Source organism: Equus asinus, chromosome 7 (genome assembly GCF_041296235.1).
Source record: "Equus asinus isolate D_3611 breed Donkey chromosome 7, EquAss-T2T_v2, whole genome shotgun sequence".
Classification (NCBI taxonomy): Eukaryota; Metazoa; Chordata; class Mammalia; order Perissodactyla; family Equidae; genus Equus; species Equus asinus.
The window spans coordinates 56,010,401-56,031,906 of NC_091796.1; the positions used below are offsets into that span (position 1 = coordinate 56,010,401).

Genomic DNA, 21,506 nt, shown 5'->3' on the forward strand with positions numbered 1-21,506 from the left:
TGGAGTAAACATACTAGAGAGAGGAGGTAATTGATGAAGTGAGATCCCAAGAAAGAACATAGATGGACGGGGCCAGAGCGCAAAGGGGAGGAAATGGAGTGGAGGAGGAGCACCTCTTCCCTTGAAACAGGAGAAAAATAGGTACAAGGGAAGGGTATTGTATGTTCCCAGGGTGAAGTGGGGTAAATTACCGTCTAATGAAATAGGAGGAAATAGGGAATTTGAACAATGAGTAGAGAGGTTTGGAAATGCCAGTGAGGGGAGAGAAAAAGCGTTGCTGAGCAGCACTGACGTCAGGGAGATGGGAAGAAGTAGCCAACAGTTAACAAGCACCTACCTTGTGCCAGGTCTTCTATGCATTATTTAATTTACTTCTCAACACTGCCCTATGAAGTTAGTATTATACCCACTTTATAGACAAGCAAGTGAGGACTGAAAGAGGTAATGTCACTTGTCTGAGGTCCTAGCCAGCAGCATACCTGGAATCTGAACCCGGGCTGGTCTGACTCTAAAAGCCGTGTTCTTCCCAACACTCCACTGCTGGAGGTTTCCGGGAGAGTTCAGGTAGTGGGGCTAGGTGCAGCAGAGAGAGAAGTATGGGCAGTTCAGACAGGGAGTGGAGTACTGCAGATGGATTGCACAGGCGACCAAGAGCCATGTGATGACAGTGGCACGGAAGGACTGAAGGGTTGGAAGAGGCAGATAGTAAAACACATTGGAGGTAGGAGGTCAGGACCCTCAGAGTCTAAGGTGTGCACTCTGCCGTTCTTTTAAAAGTCAGCAAAATCTAGAAAATTGGAAAGGTTGAGTGAAAAAATTGTAAGCCAGGAGACAGACTCTTAGAGGAATGTGAATGACGACCCTGAAGTTAGCACCACCAAGGACAATGAAGTTAATGCATGGCAGGGGCCTCCCAGGAGTTGGAGTCCTGGCCCGAAGACAGAAGAGCCAGGAGTGAGTTGTGAAGGGATGAAGAAATGCTAACAAGACCTTCTTCTCCCCATCCCCATGTTTCCATCTTCATGTACCCCTGGCCTTGGGGATGTGGAAGAGTTTCTGGAAGAGGAGCTTTATTGCTAGGGGACAACCAGATTTCATTTAGGGCCAGAAGAGAGAGGAAGACCTTTCTGTGAAGAGGTTGAATGTGTGTGTTGTAGGGTGGGGGTGGGAGGTGCGTCTAACAGGGAAACGGGTACCAGAGGGCTCAGTGACAAAGCCTGGCATGGTATCAGCAATGGGAGGAGGCTGGGTGGGGATGGAGGACGGGCTCAGAGCCCAGGAAGAGAATGGTCTTCTAGTGTGTTTCCTTTAGAGTTGATCGAAGCTTTGGATAGTACTGACAGTGAAGTGTTCAGATACGAACTTCTCTAGTCCACACCTGTTGTCCTCATTTCACATCAATACACATTATTTATATCATTGATTGCACTACCCAAGAAGAATAAGCTTACTAAAAAGAAGTAACCCAAGTCCACCAAATACATTGAAATTTCAGGATGATTTATCATATTCACATCCAATCTCCTTCAACGTCCAGAACCGCGTCAACAGAGGACAGTGCTGTCTGCCTGATAAATCATATGTCTAAAAAGAGTCTCTAATCTCTTTCCCCCTTCCCAGCAGTCACAGAGTATTTATTCTTAAAGACATTTGACTTTGAGTGTTCTTAGAAGGCAGGGAAGCTGTGAACCGCTTCTGTTGCTGCTGCGTTTTGAAGACTGAGCAAATCTTTCTCTCCCTGCCTCAGCCTTTTCCATAGAGAACACAGGGCAACTGACAAGGAAGAGCAGAGCCCTAAACTGTGGGAGCAGTGAGGCCAGAGGGCTTTCGGAGCCACAGCATAATCACCTGAAGGGGTTCTCATGGGTCCTAAAGAGCCTGCGGATCCCACTTAGAGGACCTGGAAAGATTAGCGAGTCTTGGCTGACTCCTTCCTCCACCTCCTTTTTCCTCCCCTCCCCTCCCAACATTAAGCACACCCTCCAAAAGTCCCACTGGCTTTAGGACCAGGTTTAGACTACACTTTTGGAAAATCTGATCCCGTCCTATACCTTATGTGCCTCCTGCATCTGCATTTTATGTGGCAGACCGTTTGATCCAAAATAATTTGGTTAAGAACTAGTTCATCCAAAATGATAACTCAGTTTCAATGACAAACCATTGCTGAACAAATGCATCATCTATTTTTTTTCAGCTTTATTGAGGTACACTTGACAAATAAAATTGTAAGATACTAAAAGTGTACAAGTAGGGGCCGGCTCCATGGCTGAGTGGTTAAGTTCCTGCACTCTGCTTCAGCAGCCCGGGGTTTCACCAGTTGAGATCCTGGGCACAGACATGGCACTGCTCATCAAGCTATGTTGAGGTGGTGTCCCACATAGCACAACCAGAAGGACCTGCAACTGGAATATGCAACTATTACTTGGAGGCTTTGGGGAGGAGAAGAAGAAGAGGGGAAAAAAAAGAATATTGGCACAGATGTTAGCTCAGGTACCAATCTTAAAAAAAAAATAAAAAATAAAGTGTACAATGTGATGACTTGGTAAATGCATAGTGTACATAGTGAGAGGATTCCCCCTACCGAGTTAATTAACACATCCATTACGTCACATATTTACTTTTTGGGTTTTTTTGTGTGAGAACATTTAGGTTCTACTCTCTTAGCAAATTTTCAACTGCAGTCAGCATGTTGTACATTAGATCCTCAGACCTTATTCATCTTATAGCTGAAAGTTTGTACCCTTTACCAACCCCTTGCCCCTACCCAAGCCCCTGGCAACCACTTTTCTACTCTTCTGTTTCTATGAGTTTGACGTTTTTTTTAGAGTCCACGTATAAGTGATACCATGCAGGACTTGTCCTTCTCTGTCTGGCTTATTTCACTTAGCACAGTGCCCTCGGATCCATCTTTGTTGCCAGAACTGACAGGATTTCCTTCTTTGTAGAGGCTGAATAATATTCCATTATATATATAGATCACATTTTTTTTTATCCACTCACCCATCAACAGACACTTAGGTAGTATCCATACCTTTGGTATTGTGAATAATGCTGCATTATTTTTTAAATTTCTCACTTTTTAAATTTCTCACTTGAATTCTTTCGTATTCATTTTAAGCAAATTAGGCTCACTCTACATTTTTGTCTGTGTCTTCACAATCTTTTAATTTTGCAAATCAATTGAAAATGAATGTCTCAGCAATCATCTATTCATGTTTGCATAATTTTTTTGCACAGTAGGGAGGGGAGTGTACTATTTTTAGATACGTTTAAGGCAATCGTGGCAAAAGGACAAGTGGTGATGACTTGAGTCGTTGGTCCAGCAGAGCCAAGCATAAGGAGATATAAACTCCTTGACCCAGCTGGACTTTATGCCTATGATTTCTTATCATCCTGCTGGGGGAATTGCAGAATACTTCCAGGTAGCTGACTTTCTACGTCCTCACATTGCAGAACAAGGAATGAGTTGTCTTCGGCCCTGCTTAGATTTGAGCCTACCACAAACATTTACACCCTTCCCTAAGGTAGCTTGAGAGTGGCCAAACTGTCAGCCTGTGGGATTAATGGGAGTGGGTGCTCTGCAGTGGCCCTGAGACCAGAGGCCCCAGGCTTGCTCAAATAACGCCCTTGCTGTGGGTCAGAGCATGCGACACCTAGATATTCATACTCTGCCTTACCCTTAACAATATTTCGTCAGAATGCAACTCCTTGTTTTTTCTCCTGAGATTTAGGGAGCAGTGGACTCTACCCTCTTTCTCCTTTTGCACTGTTTCCAGAAGTCTTCGCTTTGAATCACAAAACTATTTGGAATCCTGGGGAAACCTGCTCTCATCTTAAGTAAAAGTCTTATAGGATGAAAGTTAATAAAACTATACACTGAAATAAGAAACCTAGAACTTGAGCAATTTGAGGGTTGAAGTGTGTCATTTGTCAGAAATGTTAGAATGCATTTCAAATAGCCAAACAAAAAGCAAATTAAGTTCTGGAATGAGATGACCTGAGAACAATGCTCACGATATAAACAGAAGATTTTTTTCTAAATAAGGAAAAAGTAGGATTGACTTTGTAGAAGTTAACTTTATTAATCACTTCAGCAGAGCTCTTCTATTTGGGAATAAAAGCAAGGTCTCTGTGTCTCTATAGAGTTTGTTTTCTGCCTTGGGTCTCAGTGATGGCTCCCTGACTACCGCTATCACCCCCGAGAGAAAATGCTTGGAAGGAGAGTTGAATGAGTCTGTATTGTTTAGTGTCCTCAAGGGTTTTTTTTTTTTTTTTTTTGAGGAAGATTAGCCCTGAGCTAACTACTGCCAATCCTCCTCTTTTCACTGAGGAAGACTGGCCCTGAGCTAACATCCATGCCCATCTTCCAACTACTTTATATGTGGGATGCCTACCACAGCATGGCTTTTGCCGAGCAGTGCCATGTCGCACCTGGGATCCGAACCAGCAAACCCTGGCTTGCTGAAGCGGAACATGCACCCTTAACCACTGCGCCACCAGGCTGGCCCCTCAAGGATGTTTTTTGTGCAGAGGAAAGATTCAGAGGTGACTTTGGTATTAAAAACTAATATTTGATTATTAAGTTTTTAGTTCAACTTAATTCATATCCTATTTAGCAAATTTTAACAATCACTATTAAAAGTGATTTTTTATTATGATTATTTGCAAATTTTGTTAATTGAGTGTATTTAATCATGTTAGATTACATTTATATATTTAATATATAAATACTCACAGGTAATTCCTTAACATGGAGATACTGGTGATATGAGTTTGGTTGCCTTTAGCATTTCTTTACTTAATTCTGCATCTTGCTATGGCTAAAAGATGCTCCTCGCCAAGGGAACAATGCTCAACCCCATTCAAGGAAGGTAAGTTTTCTGCTCTAGGTCTTTGAACTCAGTGGAATTCTGCATCATTTTCATATTCTTCGTATTGCTGGGACCACAGCTCTTGCTGATGTGATGACGACAGCTGACTGAATTCTGCATCTGTCCTCTGGTTTCTGTCTAACTCTGCAAATTGATTTCCAAGGACATTCTAATGACAATCTGTTGCTACACCCATCCACCAGTTTTGCCATCTGGTTTTTCTTGTACCCAACATAATATTTTCTCTGGTCTTGTCACATTTCTAACTCAATTCGGGACCCTCGGTGGTGCCTAGCTTCAATGTGCGGGGCCACCAACTGAAATAACTCATAACATCTAACCCTATACCTCATTCTCTTTTCTTGTTCCCTAACTGACAAAGGCCAATAGGTGATAAAGAAATCCCTGTTGAGTAAGCAAATAAATGAATGAATAGACAAATGATTTACATAAGGATAAATCCACACAAAACTATGAAATTTATCTTTGTTTTCCTTTTCCCCTTAACTTGGGTTCCTCTCTCAGCAGAAGAGACTCAAATGTTAGCGTTGATCATATTTCCTTCTCATCACACAGACAAGTAGAATGCACACATCTCATTTAAATCCTATTCATCTATCAAGGTGAAAAATGTGCTAGCCTAATACTGGTGGCTGCCTTAGAAATGGAAGTTCTTCCTGAGATCCTATATTAGCTAGCTTTCTTCTGTTGGCTATATATTCCTAAAGGTATATGGTGTATGTGCTCACTCTTGCTCCCTCTTCATGTGTGTATACACACATGTGAACATGCACACATGCACACATGTCTATACTAAAAAGTATTTTCTGTTCCTAAGTTCAAATCAAATTTTTAAAAGTATAATATAAAACACTGAATTAATGAAAATGTGACTGATTTTGATAGTTGTCAGGAATTCCATTTTAAGAAACTTCAAAATCTGCCTTCAAAAGGCACGTGAATGTTTTGGAGCATTTCATATGTTTCATACGATGTAGCTGGCTCAGGAAGCTTGCTTGTTATTTGATTCTTTAACTCTAGGCATTGGAGTGAGATGCAGACTACGACTAAAGAGGGAGTGTTTTAGACCAAAAAGGACACATGAAAAAGGCAGATGTATCAGGTGAAGGAAGAGGCCCAGAAGGATTTGCACATTCAGGCATTTCCCCTTTTCTGCAGTTACCAAATGACCTGAAAAAGAAAGTGCAGGTGTCGACACTTTCAAAAACCAGTGTTGGTGAAATGAAGACACAAAGCTCTGAGATGAGTTTCCTTGACTCAGTGTTGGTCATGGAATGGTCCACTTGAAAAGGTCAAGGGCTTTGATAAAGGATCAAATGCAGCAGAGTCTCATTGTGTCTCCTCTCAAATGTTACTAATAACTGTGTAGCATTTTAGTGTGTACCAAAAACAAATTTTCTCCAAGGTAATGTAAACACTGCCTTTTTAGGTTAAAAAAAACCCCCAAAACTTGGGGCCAGCCCCGTGGCCGACTGGTTAAGTTTGTGCGCTCTGCTTCAGCAGCCCAGAGTTTTGCCGGTTCGAATACTGGGCGCAGACATGACACCATTCATCAAGCCATGCTGAGGCGGCATCCCACATGCCACGACTAGAAGGACTCACAACTAAAAATACACAACTATGTACTGCGGGCTTTGGGGAGAAAAAGGAAAAATAAAACTTTAAAAAAAAAAAAACACCCAAAACTTTGCAAATGGAGCATAAGCTTTCAGTAAAAAGGCAGAGAAACATGTCCCTGAGGGCAATCTGGTTTTAAAATACAGGCAGATGAAGAGTTTGTTAGTGTGTTCACACCTCCATTCATTTTCAACCCCAAGAACCTTCCCCATTCAAGCGGTGAGATCTGCGGGTGAATTACCCTAAGGGAAAGAGTGGATATCTATCGCAAGAGGAACTCAGAACAAAGCATTGCCCATTCGGTCAGTGCTGACAAAGAAAATTAAAATTTTGAAATTATAAAATTTTTAAAATTTTGAAAATAAAAATTTGGAAAATCTGTCCCACACTCAGTAGATTGGAGATGGGGCAAGAGCGAAGGGGCGCTGTGAAGGAAGAGTTGAAGCATAAAGCCAGGCCCCTGCTCCTCCTGCAGAAGGGCAGCGCTGAGTGCAGCAGGAGAGGCCGACCTTTCCCGGAAAACTTTAGGAAGCTTGAGGCCCTTTCCAGCGGGTAGTGGGAAGCATGCGCCGTCCTGGTTTTCTTCCGCACTTCACCAAGGGGGAGTGGGTGCCAGCCGAACAGAAACTGTCCAAGCTGAGAGGACCAGGCTGGGAGCCTCCCCTGGAGCCTCCCAAAGCTGCAGTGCCCCAGAGAAGGGGGTGCCTGAGACCTGATGTGGGCTGGGGGTTGAGGAAGAAACTAGCATGCTCCATCAATACCGCAGATGAGGGCTACTCAGGAGAGGCCAGCAGGGCTGAGGAAGAAAGGAATGACTATAGCGGCCTGGATGGGGCAGGTCTCATCTCAGCATCTGCTAGTGGAGGACAGAGAAAGATCCAAGGAGCAAATGTCCTTTCCCAAGGCTGAATCCTCTTCGCACGGACCCATCTAGGGAAAAAGGGGACAGCTCAAAGATGAATTGATTGAATTTCCTTCTTTTTTTTCTTTTTCTTTTTTGCTGAAGAAGACTGCCCTGAGCTAACATCTGTTGCCAATCTTCCTCTACTTTATATGTGGGTTGCAGCCACAGCATGGTTGGTGAGGGGTGTGGGTCCGTACCCAGGATCCAGGTCTGGAACCTGGTCTGCCAAAGCAGAGCATACCGAAGTTAACCACTATGCCACAGGGCTGGCCCCTGAACTGATTGAATTTTAGGCTTGAAATGTCTGAAAAACCGCTGACATGTCTGAGCTGTCCTGGAAGTAAATTCAGTTTTCTACCATCAGGCAGGAGGGGAAGACAAAAAGAGAATTCCGTTATGGGGAAATAAAGAGAGTTACATATTGTACCTCTGAGTCTACGGATTGTGAAATATCTGCTCTGTGAGTCTTGTTAATTTCATGAACATCACCATGAAGAATTTCAGATGCACAAGAACTGGAAATATTGAAAATTTATTTTACACAACTGAGGGCTTGCAGTTTAACAGAATGAAGGTGGGACCAATTATTGAAGTATGGTTTCATCACCTCCAGGATCTATGACTGTAGGATCTGCAGGCACAGAACAGCAGTAAGGAGTGAGTGGAGGTCATAGCAAAGAACAAATAGAAGTCACAGAAAAGCTTTGCAAATTCTGAAAGCCAGTGCACCATGTGTTCTCAGGGATTATCTGGTACCAGGTCACACTCGACAGGAGAGGTAATGACCACCACATTAACCCCTTCCTCAATGGGAAATATGGGCTTTGGAGGTTTCTCTAGAGTAGGAAAAAGCATCTCCAGTTTTGCAGTGGAAATAAATGAGAGGGAGAACCCTGCTGAGAAGTTTTTTTACAGACAATTCTGCCGGAAAAGAGCTTTGTAAGAATTCCTAGGATTGTTCTTTGTTTCGGGGCCGTGGCCAGAGTGTTGGGTGGTACTGAAACAGAGCATTTGTTTCTAATCACCTGTCTGACTTAATTTAGTGAGAAGTTTCGGCACTGGCCGACTCTGTTGCATTGGTGGTCCTGAGCAGCCTGGCAGGGTGTTGGGCAGCAGGATTGGCTCTGCCATTCTGTCCTGGAGAGCTATGCTCCCCACTGCCCTCCAGGAGGCCTCTTGGCTGAGGAGAGCTCCTTGTGACCCTAAGTGTGTGATGCACAAGGCACTCTCCTTGGCTCCCAACTATACCAGTTTGCTAGAGCTGCTATGACAAAGTACTATTGACAGGGGGGCTTAAACAACAGAAATGTATTTTCTTACAGTTCTGGAGGCTGGAAGTCCCAGATCAAGATGTCCACAGGTTTGGTTTCCCCTGAGGCCTCTGTCCTTGTCTTGCAGATAACCTTCTCCCTCTTTACGTGTCCTTGTCCAGATTCCCTCCTCCATAAGGACACCAGTCCTATAGGATTAGGGCCTGCCTATATGACCTCACTTTGACTTAATCACCTCTTTAAAGGCCCAAGCTCCAAATACAATCACATTCCGAGGTACTGGGGGTTAGGATTTCAACACATGAATTTTGGGGGAAACACACTTCAGCTCACGATATCAACTTTCCACACCTGAGGTTAAAAATAGATTAGTATCCCGGACCCACTTCTAGGGATTTAGATAAAATAAACAGAAGTGCTTATCAAATGTCCAAATCAGCACGTCTTGGCCCTGAAGAATTAGATCAGATTTCAAAGTAACCTGGGAAGCTGGAGAAGTGGTTAGAAAGAAAGAAAAACTTTGTTTGACATTTCGTTTATTTAGACTTTGCTTTGTTGCAGAAAGGACATAAGGGGAGGGGACTCCCAGATTAATACAGACACAACGGGCAAGGTGTAAAGGAGACAGTCTCTCCTGAGTGCCCTTTCACTTGTCTTACTGCCGCCCCCTGGCCTCTGGCCCCTGTGCAGTCACCTTGCATGTGCCTCCTGGTGACCAGTGCCCACTGGGGCTGCACCCTTGGGGCGGGTGTGGGAAGGGGCTGTTAGGAAAGTTTCTCAAGGCAGAGCACGGTACCCTAGGGGCTCACCAAAGTTAATGTGCTTTCTCAGGGCCTGTGAAAGAGGTGACATGTAGACTGCATGCAGAACATGGTGGTGCAGAACTATTTTACATTTCCATGGAGAATCACCATTAAAGCATAAGGAACCTCGGTAATCCATTAGGAAAAGCTGATTTCAGTATTCAATGATTAACATATACTTATTAAGCACCTATTATGTACCAAGCAGTAGGTGATCACTTGAGACTACATTGGTGAGCAAGTCTTTAATAATATTAGCAAAACACAAATGCCAAGAACATGTGTGTTAACTTCTAAGATACTTACAAAAAACCCCACCCCATTTTACAGTTGAGGAAACAGAGGCAAAAGAGGTTATTTGTAATTTGCTCAAATCCACACAGCAAGGAAGAAACAAGGCCAATGTTTTAAGTTAGGAAAATATGCCTGGCTCCAAACTTCATACTGGTAAAAACCACATGATTTTGCCTTGAGATATTTGGAAGTTAGGCAAGGAAGTAAACAAGTCTTTTTCTCTAGACGTTTAGATATGATGAGGTCCATAATAAGTTTATCTAAAGATATAGCTGAGCTCCCAGATTGGTATAGACAGGGAGTAGGGGGGAGAGGTGTTCAGAAAGAGCAGCTGAGAAGAGCCCGAAGAGAAATTTCATCACTTTTGTGGAAATTAATAAAAGAAAACGTAACTAACTTGGAGTCAGGGAGGCCTGTAGGGGGAGCTCTCACTCCCTGTCCTACGTTGCCAACTACAGGAAAGAGGAAAAGAGCTACCCTTGCCTCTTCTGATGGGAAGTAAAACTACTTTACTACTAAAGGAAGATTTCTCCTCCCACTTGGCAACAGCCCAGCCAATGAGAAACACAGCAGCTCAGCCAATGAGAAGCCGTTGTGACCCTGAACCGTTACTTTCCTTCAACGGACTTTTGTTTAGAACAGCCCCTGCCTACTCCCCATTTTTCTCTATTAAAGCAGCTCCCTTCATTTGTTTTTGGTATTTGCCTACGGTTTGCTATAGCATGCACATCCTGAATTGCAATTCTTTTGGCTATTCCCAAATAAACTCATTTTGAGGGTAAAAATAGGCAAATTTGCTTTTTAGGTTGTAATTTTCCTTGGTGTTGGAAGGGATCCCTGATGGAAATCTGCTATGAAGATCAACAACTGTGCATTCAACTTTAAAAACAAGCATTCAGAGCACAATCTTAGATATTTTCCATCTTGAAAATTACGAAAAATATGAACAAAAATGATGGAGTAGAGCATGCTCATGCCTGCCCCAAACCGGGCAGTATTGGCAGCTGGGGCAGTTCTTGGTCTGGTTTTCTGAGAAGTGGGAATGAGGAGACTGGGCAATGCTAAAATAGAGACTATGAAATTAATAAAGGGAAACAATTTAAAATGGAGTCAGAAGGGTGAACTCCCACTCAAGCAGTACCACTTGAGATCTATTACAGGGAGGATTATCAACTACAGACCCCCAACAAGAAGAATCCTCAATAGGAAAGAATCATCCGTGATAGGAAAGATGAACATTGCATCTACTAGAGGAAATTGACTACCCCAGCAACTAAGCCAACGAGAACCTATCATCACACTGAACTCTCACTTTCCTCCAATGGACTTTGGTTCTAAACAACCCCTCCCAACTTCCTCCTCTTTCTCTATGATGTGATGTTCCTCTCTCTTGTTTGCTGGATTTGCCTATGGTCTGCCATAGCATGTAACACCGGAACTGCAATTCTTTTCGCCATTCCCGAATAAACTTATTTTGCAGGTAAAATAACTGACTTATTTTTAGGGTTGACAAGACTAGAGTCTTACCCAGCTATGGCTTCCTAATTGCTCCTTGCTGTTTGTAATTTTTATTTGTCTCCTATATAGCACACCTAAAGTTTCTCTACAGGGTGTTTCTATATAAAGTGCTCACAGACCAAAGCTAAAACATTTAATCTCATCATTAGGTTAATTGTGTAAAAAATGTCCCATCGATAGGGGCTGGAAGGTGGTTAAGTTCCCGCGGTCTGGTTCCACGGCCTGGGGTTCACGGGGCTAGGATCCTGGGGGCGGACCTACGCATGGCTCATCAGGCCATGCTGCTCCGGCATCCTACATAGAACCAGAGTTACCAACAGCTAGGATATACAACTATGCGCTGGGGTTTGGAGGAGGAAGAACTCCCATCAAAGTTTTTGTATAAACTCTCACTCTTCTCCTGGGCTCTGAGAAGGTGGTACTCTAGACTAATTTTGTGTGGTCAGCATCTTTCATAAAGGGGTAGGTAGAACAGCTTATGAAATTCAACTCCTGGAAACCACACAGTCACTCTCTCGGGAAACGCAAATACAAATACAAAATGTATTTATGTGTAGGTGATGCCAGGGTTGGGTAGTGTTAAAGAATCCAAGGTCGAAAAGGTCATTCATTACAGAGAGGGGGTGAGTCACAGTTCAGACTCCACATAGGAGTTTGAATTCAGACAATTATAAAATCCAGTGACTGTCATCGTAGTGTTTGGTGTTTTAGCTGAGGTGAAAGCTTCTGGTTTGCAACCGAACACTCGGGAACACAGGCGCTTTGTGCTCGCTGCAGCGAGGACGAGCGCCCGCGGCCCACCGAGGAGGCTGACAACACCGGGCGTCCAGCAGCCTTCCGCTGAGAAAGGGCAGACCCGTTAGGAGTTGAAGAAAGCTCCTGCCTCGCCGCCCCTCGGGCCACGGGCGCGCAGGCCGCCAGGCGAGGGGTAGGGGGTCAGAGGCGCCCCCAGCTGGAGCCAACGCGCTGGCGCCCACTGCATATCCGGTGCTCGGCGGGAGTCTCAGCCTCAGCCACGCACGCCCACCCGAGCCGCAGCCTGACCCAGGACCCTGCTCCCGCCGGGACGAAGCCCTCCGTCCAGGCCTACCACCACCGGCACCCTTCCTTCTCCCTCAACGCCTTCCCAGGACCGCGCTCGGCGCCCGGGCCAGGGCACGGGGCGTGGCTCGGGGAGGGGCCGCGGGCTGGAGGGGCGTGGCAAGGCCGAGAGGGCGGTGGGGAGGGCGGGGCTTGGGGGGAGCCCCGGGACTGCGAGGGGAGGAAAGCGTGACGCCGGGGGAGGAGGGGTGGGGCTTGGGTGAAGCGTGGAGCCGCTCTCAGCCATGGGCGGGGCGGGGCTAGGGGGCGGGGTTCGGGGCGGGGCTCCAAGGAAAAACAGGGAGGGGCGGAGCCGGGGCGGGGAGGGGGACGCGCGGCGGGGACGGACTTATTGCGGGGAAGGGCGGGGCTCTTCGGGGGCGGGGCTCGGGGCCAGGAGTGGGCGTGGCCGGGCGCGGGGCGGGGCGCGCGGGCGGTTCCCCTGGCCGGGGCCGGCGTCCTGCGCTTCCCGCGGTCACTGGTGCTGGGCGGGCGGCGGTTGAGGCGCGGAGTGGCGGGAGGAAGGGGAGGGAGTACGGAGCCTGGTTTCGGGACGGCGGGAGCCGGTGGGAGCCCGGCGAGGAGGGCTGGAGGTGGCGGGGCCCGGCGAGGCCGCGATGAAGCCGAGCCGCGAGGACGAGGAGGAGACCGCCGGCGGCCCCTGGCAGGAGTGCTTCGAGGCGGCCGTGCAGCTGGCGCTGCGGGCGGGACAGGTGAGCGCACGGCCTCCTCCCCCGCCCCGGCAGGGTCCCGGGGAACGCAGACCCGCGGGCCGGGCGGCGCTGCGCCGCATCACGCCCAGTCAGAACCTCTGAAAGTCCGAGCAGAAGTCACGTCGGAAGAACGGAGCTCCTGCGGGTCTCGTGGGGAGCCGGGCCCGGGACCGCGTGCGGCCGCGGGGCGGGGGGTCCTCGGCCGCGTGCTCTGGGCGCCCGGCGTCCGCAGACCGGGGCGTGATAGGGTGAAATAAGTCTTTGTGTTGGTTTGCGGCACAGACCTTCTCTTCTCCACCCCAGGGGCGGGGGCGGTGAGCACCTCTCTCCCGTATCGTCTCGCCCTCTCCGGTGGCGGCGGCAGGCGCCGGTGAAGCGTGCGGGACAGCCCCTCTCCTTTGGCAGCGGCGTGGCTAGCTGTAGGTGACTTGACTTTTGCGTTGGAGAGAGCAGGCTAAAATATATTGACTATGCGAATCAATTCGGGGCTTTAAAAATCCCTTCCAGGCTTGAATGCCGCAGCTGTTCGTTTTTAGGAACCTCTGATTTAATCCCGTGGCCGGGACAGGGGTGTGGTTGCCCCTAGGTCTAAACCCCAGCCGCCTGGAGATCTGGCAGGCTCGCTGTTTGTCTTTCCTCAAGCGTCGTGAATCCAAACTTACTCTGACCCACAGCCTGAAAGAGGTTCCGCTCCGTGGTGGGAGGGATTCGTTCACACTGGGTGGAAGGATGAACATCAAGCCGCAGAGCTGAAGACCTGAGACTAGAGTCTGAGAATGGAGTGCACCTCCTGTCTTTGCTCACTTTCATCTCCGTGTGTTTTGTTCCCCACATTTCCTCAGTACCTTCAGCAGCCCTGACACATAGTAGGTCCACAGTCCTGTTGGCAGGCGAGTGAGGGGGGTTGGGTCTCAGGACTTTCAGGGCAGGGTAGATGGCTTGCTCATGCTCTGCTTGTTAAGGTCCACGATTGCGTTCTGGTGATTTGGAGGATGAAGATGGACAGGAGAAGGAGCCATGTGGGCAGACTGACTTGTATCCAAACAGCATTTTTTTTTTCAGGTCTAGCAGTCTGAAAATGTTTTTCTCTTACAAGTTTTCTCTTCATGTTAAAATTTTCTGTTAACCAATCTTAAATTTGAAGTAAATCATCATAGGCACAGTGGATACTGCTTTACCTTGGTGTGAGTCCTCTAATCCACTTTAAAAGTTAATCTTCGGAGCCAGCCCTGATGGCCTAGTGGTTTAAAGTCCCTTACGCTCTGCCTCATGGGCCAAGGCCGGGTTCCCGGGTGTGGAACCACACTGCTTGTCTGTCAGTAGCCGTGCTGTGGCAGCAGCTCACGTAGAAGAGCCAGAAGAACTTACAACTATACACGTCTATGCCCTGGGGCTTTGGAGGGAAAGGAAAAAGAAGAAAACAGGAGGAAGATTGGCAACAGATGTTAGCTTAGGGTGAATCTTCCCCTGCCAAAAAAAAAAAAGAAAAGAAAGAAAGAAAGAAAAAAGATAACTACTGTTAATGTTAAAAAAAAAAGTTAATCTTCAACTTTGAGTGGACACGTTTTGGAGGGCCCTCCCTCTGTGGTTTTAAGGACCCAAGACTCAGCCCATAAGGAATACATGACTTAAAAGGAGTGTTGTGAAACTTTATTCTTTGGCTCTGTCACCTTCCCTCACGTAGGAAAACCTTAATGCTAGAGTGATGAAACTTGTAGCTGCAGGGCAAACATTCTTGCTGGAGCACTGTCTGTCCTGCCCTCCCTCCCTCCAAGCCGCTCACCTCCTGCCCAGGGTGAGCATCATCGGGATATTTAGGAACTTTCACGTTCCACTGTGAAATTTTGCCTCCTTCAGGCTTTGAGAAGTCAGTTTAGGATTCAGACACTACTGTGTAAATCCTGATGAGTTGTTATGGGTTTCTGTGGTTTTTCAAATTTAGATCCTTGAAGACACAGGGAGTTTTTTAAATTATATTTTTTTTAAACAAATACATATATAGAGCTTGCAATATGGCAGGCACAATTCTGAGGGTCTTACGAATTTTAAATTATTCAAGAGTTATCTTATGTTTTGCAATTTGCCAACAACAAAAAAAGCTTTTTTTAAAAGGTTGGGTAAGGGTGAAATAAAGATTCTGCCTTAGGAGTCCAGTCAGGGACCCAGGACTCTGGGCTCCCTCTGGGCGTTATGCTGATGCCTCCTGCCTCCCAGGCAGTGGGGGAGAGAGTGGCTAGAATGGTCTGTGGCTGGGACAAGCAGAAGCCACACAAGGTCATTGTAACCTGTGTAAAGAGGAGCAAATTGTCTTAATGTTCTCACTGATGGGGTACTGGTTGGAGAAAATCTGGCCTTCAGCTGGATAGCCCAGAGGGGTCTGAAAGGAACTTAGTGGTGATCCTTTTCTGAGTCCTCTTGGCTGGGGGAGCGTTTGGTGCAGTTACTGTGGTCTTGCGGCCCAACACGCCCACCCCCTCTGCAGCCCCCAGGGTTCTGCTATTTTATTAAGTTTGCTATTCTCAGCTGCTTTTGAGACAGTCCGTGTGCTGAGTCCGTGAGGGAGCTCCCAAGAGATCAGTGTCATTGTCCCTGACTTTTATGTGACGTGAACAAAACTATCATAGAAAACTGTGCTTTTTTCAATTGTTCTGCAGGGATAGATCCAGGTTTTGTTGGGCCTGAAGCTTAGATAACTTAAGGGCCCTCTTTAAGAAAAATACAAAATTACAAATTTAAAATTCGGTATAAAATTGTTTATTTAGGGGCCGGCCCCGTGGCCAAGTGATTAAGTTCGCGTGCTCCGCTTTGGCGGCCCAGGGTTCGGATCCTGGGCGCAGACATGGCACCACTCATTAGGCCATGCTGAGGCGGCGTCCCACATGCCACAACTAGGAGGACCCACAACTAAAATATACAACTATGTTCTAGGGGGGATTTGGGGAGAAAAAGCAGGAAAAAAAAAAAGATTGGCAACAGTTGTTAGCTCAGGTGCCAATCTTTAAAAAAAAAATTGTTTATTTAGAATAAGAAAAATCACAACAGTATGAATGTTAAGATGCTAACAAATGTAACAAAATGCATAAAAATAATTCTTTAACTGCTTCTCAATCTTCTGTAACAATTTTTCACATTTTTTGGCTTCATATTCTTCACATCTTCGAATGACAACGATTTTGTAGTATTTTCTATGGAGAGCAGAGGAAGATAAATTCAGTCTTTCCTGTAGCACAGCTAACTGAAATTGATTACTGTTGGTTTAGAAAAGTTTATTTTGGCTTCAAACTTGTTATTGGCAGGGTCATATAAATTTTTAGGATTGCTGTCAAATTTTAGACTCTTGTCAGTTTTCTTTTATATATTAGTTGTAAGATGGGAAAGAATTTTCCACAGACTAGCTCCTGGCTCGGTATGTTGAGGCCTCGGTTATTCCTTGAGCCCGTGTGCCGGCTGCCACTGCACATACTCGTCTGGTCCTGCTGTTTACTTCACTGCCAAGTCAGTCGGTGTGGTGGGCAGTAGAAGCGTTTCTGGAAGCCACTCCTACACAGGATGGCTAATAATTTCTCACAGAGAGATGCAACTGCAAACCCCACAGGTATATCCCATCAAACCCAAAGTAAATTCATCTCCACTCAGTTTAACTTTAGCCAAAAATGCCAGTACCCGCTCCAATGCCACCTGACACAAAATATGGTGGAGGGGAGGTCATAGTGGAAAGAGACGGCGGTTGTAGCTACAGTTAGAATAGCTGACTTTCATAAATTTAGAAAAGGTGTTCATGTATGACCATGAGAACACTTTGCTAGGGTCCTTAGCAGAGCCTCACTCGAGGGAGGCGCCTTGAAGGCTCAGTTTAGATTAGTCTCTATTTACTGGTAATAAAATCTCAGGACAAAGCAGAAAAACAAAATCTCAGAACTCCACCCTCAGTCCTCCAGACCTCTGCCTCTCTAGTCGCCCTTACACACCCTTGCGGGTTATGCTTCCCAAGGCCCAGTCTTGAGAAGTGGGGCTTGTTGTCCCAGCAGCTCCTGTGTGGACCAGCCCTTTGTCCAGCCAGATTTAACTACTCTACTTGGCGTTTTCAAAATATATATTGCATTTTCCTGCCTTTCCTCTGGCCTATGCTTGTTGAAAACCATAGTCTCCCTCCAGGGCCCCTTCCTTCCAGGACCTTCCCCTGTGACCTTCCTCATCTTTCCTGTGCGTCCTCCCAGCTTCGTATTGTCCCTGGTCCGGGTGTGGGGGGGTGCTTTCCCCAGAGTGGGCTCTGAATGTGGATGCTCTTCCACCTCCCTCCCTGGAGCAGAGAGCACATGTTGGTGGGCTCTGACCCAGTATCACCTGCGTGTCTGGCTTGCTTTGCCAACACAGTGTTGTTTTTGATTTGTGATTTTAGTTTTTTTCAGTTATTCACACAGGAAATTTAGAAAGTGAAATATTGCTAAAAGGAATGTCATGAAAAACATCAGTTCCCTATCCCATGTCATCCTCATCCTTTTCCCCAGAGGTCACTGTTTTCAATTTTCTGATACTTACACTCATTTTCAAATAACGGGCTTCTACCACTCTTTCCTGAGTCGTCCATTTTAGGCATTGTACTTGTGTTGTGTGGCCACGTTACCTGTTTGGTTTATTCGTATCCATGTTCTCATTCTGATGACCATGTAATTGTAAAGCATGGTTGAGCTGGGCAGTCTAGTTGTATTAAGTATTCTTTTCTTTCTTATACAAGGTGTATTTTCCTTAAAGTTAAGAAAATGTTTTGTTCAGTTAGTTTTCTAGGTACCTACTGATAGCCATCTTCCAACTTCCCAATGGAATTTTTAATGATCTCAGTGTGATCAAACTCATCAGGTTCATTGCTGTAGAGAACTGGTCCTCACACTTTGGCATACATCAGAAGCTCCTAGAAGGCTTATTAAGGCATGCTAAGTCCCACCCCCAGAGTTTCTGATTCTGTAGGTCTGGAGTGGGGCTGAGAATTGGCGTTTCTACCAAATTTGCAGCTGATACTGGTGCTGCTGGTCTGGAGACAGCACCTTGAGAGCCACTGCTGTGTAGTATTTTGTTTTGTGAATATATGACAATTTATTCATGCAGCTCTTGAGGAAACTGGAGAATCTCCAAACTGTGAATAATGTTGCTATGAACATTCTTGCCTGTGTCCTTTGGTTATGTATGTATTCATTTCTGCTGGGGATAATCTGATAATAGGAGAGAAATTGCTGTGTCATCAGGTGTGAAATTCTGCCAGGTAGTTTTCTGAAGAGGATGTACCAGTTTACAGTCCTGCCAGCAGTAGGTGAGCGTTCCTGTTGCTCCACATCTTGGACCACACTTAGTATTATCTGTCTTTTCCGTTTTAGCCACTCTGATGAGTTTTTTTTTTTTTTTTAACTTTTTGTTGTTGTGGGTTTTTTTGGGTTTGTTTTTGAGGAAGATTATTCCTGAGCTAACTGCTGCAAATCCTCCTCTTTTCACTGAGGAAGACTGGCCCTGAGCTAACATCTGTGCCCATCTTCCTCTACTTTATATGTGGGATGCCTACCACAGCATGGCTTGCCAAGCCGTGCTGTGTCCGCACCAGGGATCCGAACAGGCGAACCCTGGGCCGCTGAAGCAGAACCTGTGCACTTAACCGCTGCGCCACTGCGCTGGCCCCACTGATGAGTTTTGAGATGGTGTTTTGCTGTGGTTTTAATTTGCGTGTCTCGTGTGACTAATGAACAAATATTTATTGAGTAACTCTAGAAAGGGACTTTAGTCTTTGCTCTGAGTGTGATGTGAGGTGTGGAGCAGAGTCCTGTGTAGAGTCCTACAGAGCAGTTGGGACACCACCCTGGCTGCTTCCTGGGGCCCTACAATGCCGTGGGGAGACCAGAATTGGATATCTGATAGGAAGCTACTAAAATAGCGCAAGTGAGAAATGAGGGTGGACTTGACTGGCGTGTAGTGAAGAAGGTGGTAAAACAGATGTATTCTGAAGGCTGAACGGCCAGGTTTGCTGTTGGATTGGAGGCAGGTGTGAGAGAAAGAGAGGAGCCAGGGATGCCTTCAAGGGTTTGGGCCTGAAAAACTGGTTGAATGGATTTGCCGTTTTCCGAGATGGCGAAACTGCAGGAGGAACAGGTTTGGAGGTGGAAGTCAAGTGGTGTGTTTTGAGCATGTTAAGCTTAAATTGCCAGTGGATTTCTAAGTGGAGGTGTTGAGTTTGGATCTAGAGTTCAGGGGAAGTGTTGAGGGTGGAGGTGCCAATTTGGGAGCCATTGGCCCAGGATGGTATTTAAGGCCAGGCCCCTGGACAGGGAGAGAGCAGGCCTGTCTACCCTTGGGCGCTGCCTCAGGATGATCCCAAGTCAAGTTCCTGGTTTTATTCTGTGGGAGATTCCCGAAGGTCAGTATGTGGAGGCCCTGGGCTGCTCACTTCAGAAAGACTGCCCCCTCTCCTGCCTGGCTGCATGAGCTGGCCGCCGCAGGAAGGGATGTGGGGGTGGCGAGTCCCTCATGTCTCGCCTTCAGTGCCTCATCTCGCCTTCAGTGCCTCGCCTCACCTTGGCCCCAGGCTGCAAGGCCAGGCCTCCAGTTTCTGCTTAGCTCCACAGGGTGGGAGCCAGCCTGCGCTAACAATTGTAAAACTTATGCCAACATTTAAAACCTCAGCCAAGACGGCTCTCCTGTGAGACAACAACTGGCAGGCACAGAGTAGCGGCTGCCCCTTTTCGGGGTACGTGCAGGCCACTCTCCAGGGCCCACTCCTCCCTGACTGTTTGCGAAGCCAACTGTCATTTTCCTTACATATCGTTGTACGGAAAGTGGCATGTTTCTTATGCCCATTTTGCTAACAAAAGCTGTTTGAGAAAAATGAGAGGGAGCTCTTTTTTTCGGAGGCATTTGTATCCGCAGCCCTGGTGTGGGAGTGAGTCAGTGAAATCCCACCGGTGTCTCCCTAAGGGATAGAAGGGAAGGCTGGTGTCACCCCCACCTGAAAGTGAATTGGCCTCTGTTGCCCTGAGATATTTACTTGCTAACCCATATGAAACACTCATTAGTGGAGATGACTGTCTGTGGGGCTGGCGCAGAGAGTAGGCTGAAATCTTACCACTAAGCCAGAGGATGGAGACTTTGCTAGTGAGTTCCAGGCCCCACCCTCCCCCCGAGCCCTAGGACTTGGGGGCTGGGTGGGGGAGCTCAGGCCCCAGGAGCCCGAGGTTTGGAGAGGAAAAGGGGAATTTTGAGTCCAGGCTCCTCCCTGTCTCCCGGCCTCATCAGGCCGGAACCTAAGGCTGGCCTGGCTCACATCTTTCTCCCCTGGGAAATGAGGGAAGAATTCAGCTGAGGGGCGGTGTCGAGTCTATGTCGCTAAGCCAGTTTCATGATCCCTGTGTCCGCTGTCTCAGCCCCCAACCCCAGGGGCTAGGGCAGTGCCTCGGCCACGTGGATGGTGGATTCAGCACACAGCGGGCATTGCAGGGGGCCCCCCACAGGCTGCCCAGGATGGAAGCGTAAGCTGATGATCACAGTAGCATGCAGGACGGCTGTGGTGGCGGTCTTCCCAGGCCCGGGAAGACTGGAGACAGCTTCCTGGAAGAAGTAGTATCTGAATTGTATCTTTAAAAGGAAAAGCAGGAGTCACCTAGAGAAGGCTCAGGGTGGGACGACGGGGAGAGAAGGGGTCAAGGCAGAGAGAAGATGGACACTGCGAGGGATGAAAGTGAAAGGCAGCACCCAGGAACCACAAGAGATGCCCCCTGGCTGAAGCTTAAGATGGGAGAGGAGAGTCAGGCCACTGGGTGGGAGGAGTCTGGGGAACATGAGTAGAGTTGCAGGTGGGGGTCACACCCAAGACCGACCAAGGTGAGTCAGGCTGCTTGATTAGCTGTGTGTCAGGTGGACTTGGTGACGGATAAGTTGAAGGAGCCCTAGGAGTAAGGAACTTCTGGGTTTCTGGCGTGGGCAGCTGGTGGATTTCATTGCTTTAGAGAGAACTCTGGACCGGGTAGGGATTGGGAAATCGTTAATCCAGATAACCGCAGCCCCGGGGGAGTCGGCTCCTTTCAGGGATGGAAGATTTGGGGTGCCTGTGTTAGAATCCCTTTTCCTGTGCTTTAGAGCTGTATGAGCTTGGGCAACTTTCCTCATTTCTTTGTGCCTCAGTTTCCTCATCTTTAACACGAGCATAGTAATAATTACTACCTCAGCATGATCATGAGCATTAAATAAGTCGGTATGCTTGAACTGCTTAGAACGGTGCCTGGGCCAGAGTATGCCCCCAGCAGGTGCAGGTGCCAAGGTGGCTGACGATGCTGGCCGCAGTGACGGAGGAGATGGGATGTCCAGGGCCCCGCCTGAGTCCTTAGACACCTCTCCTGAGGAACGGTCTGAGGGAGAAGCACTGGAGGAGGTGGAGGTCT

The 21,506-nt window shown here is 47.1% G+C and overlaps 1 protein-coding gene across 1 annotated transcript in view; it reads left to right on the top strand.

Annotated features, from left to right (window-relative positions):
* Positions 1 to 12,806: 12,806 nt before the first annotated feature.
* Positions 12,807 to 21,506, top strand: part of IMPA2 (inositol monophosphatase 2) — a 52,195-nt gene continuing 43,495 nt past the window's right edge. The window contains exon 1 of the mRNA XM_014829085.3: positions 12,807 to 13,092. Coding sequence (XP_014684571.1) covers positions 12,997 to 13,092 — 96 coding nt within the window. The 5' untranslated portion in view covers positions 12,807 to 12,996. The remainder of the gene's footprint in view (positions 13,093 to 21,506) is intronic.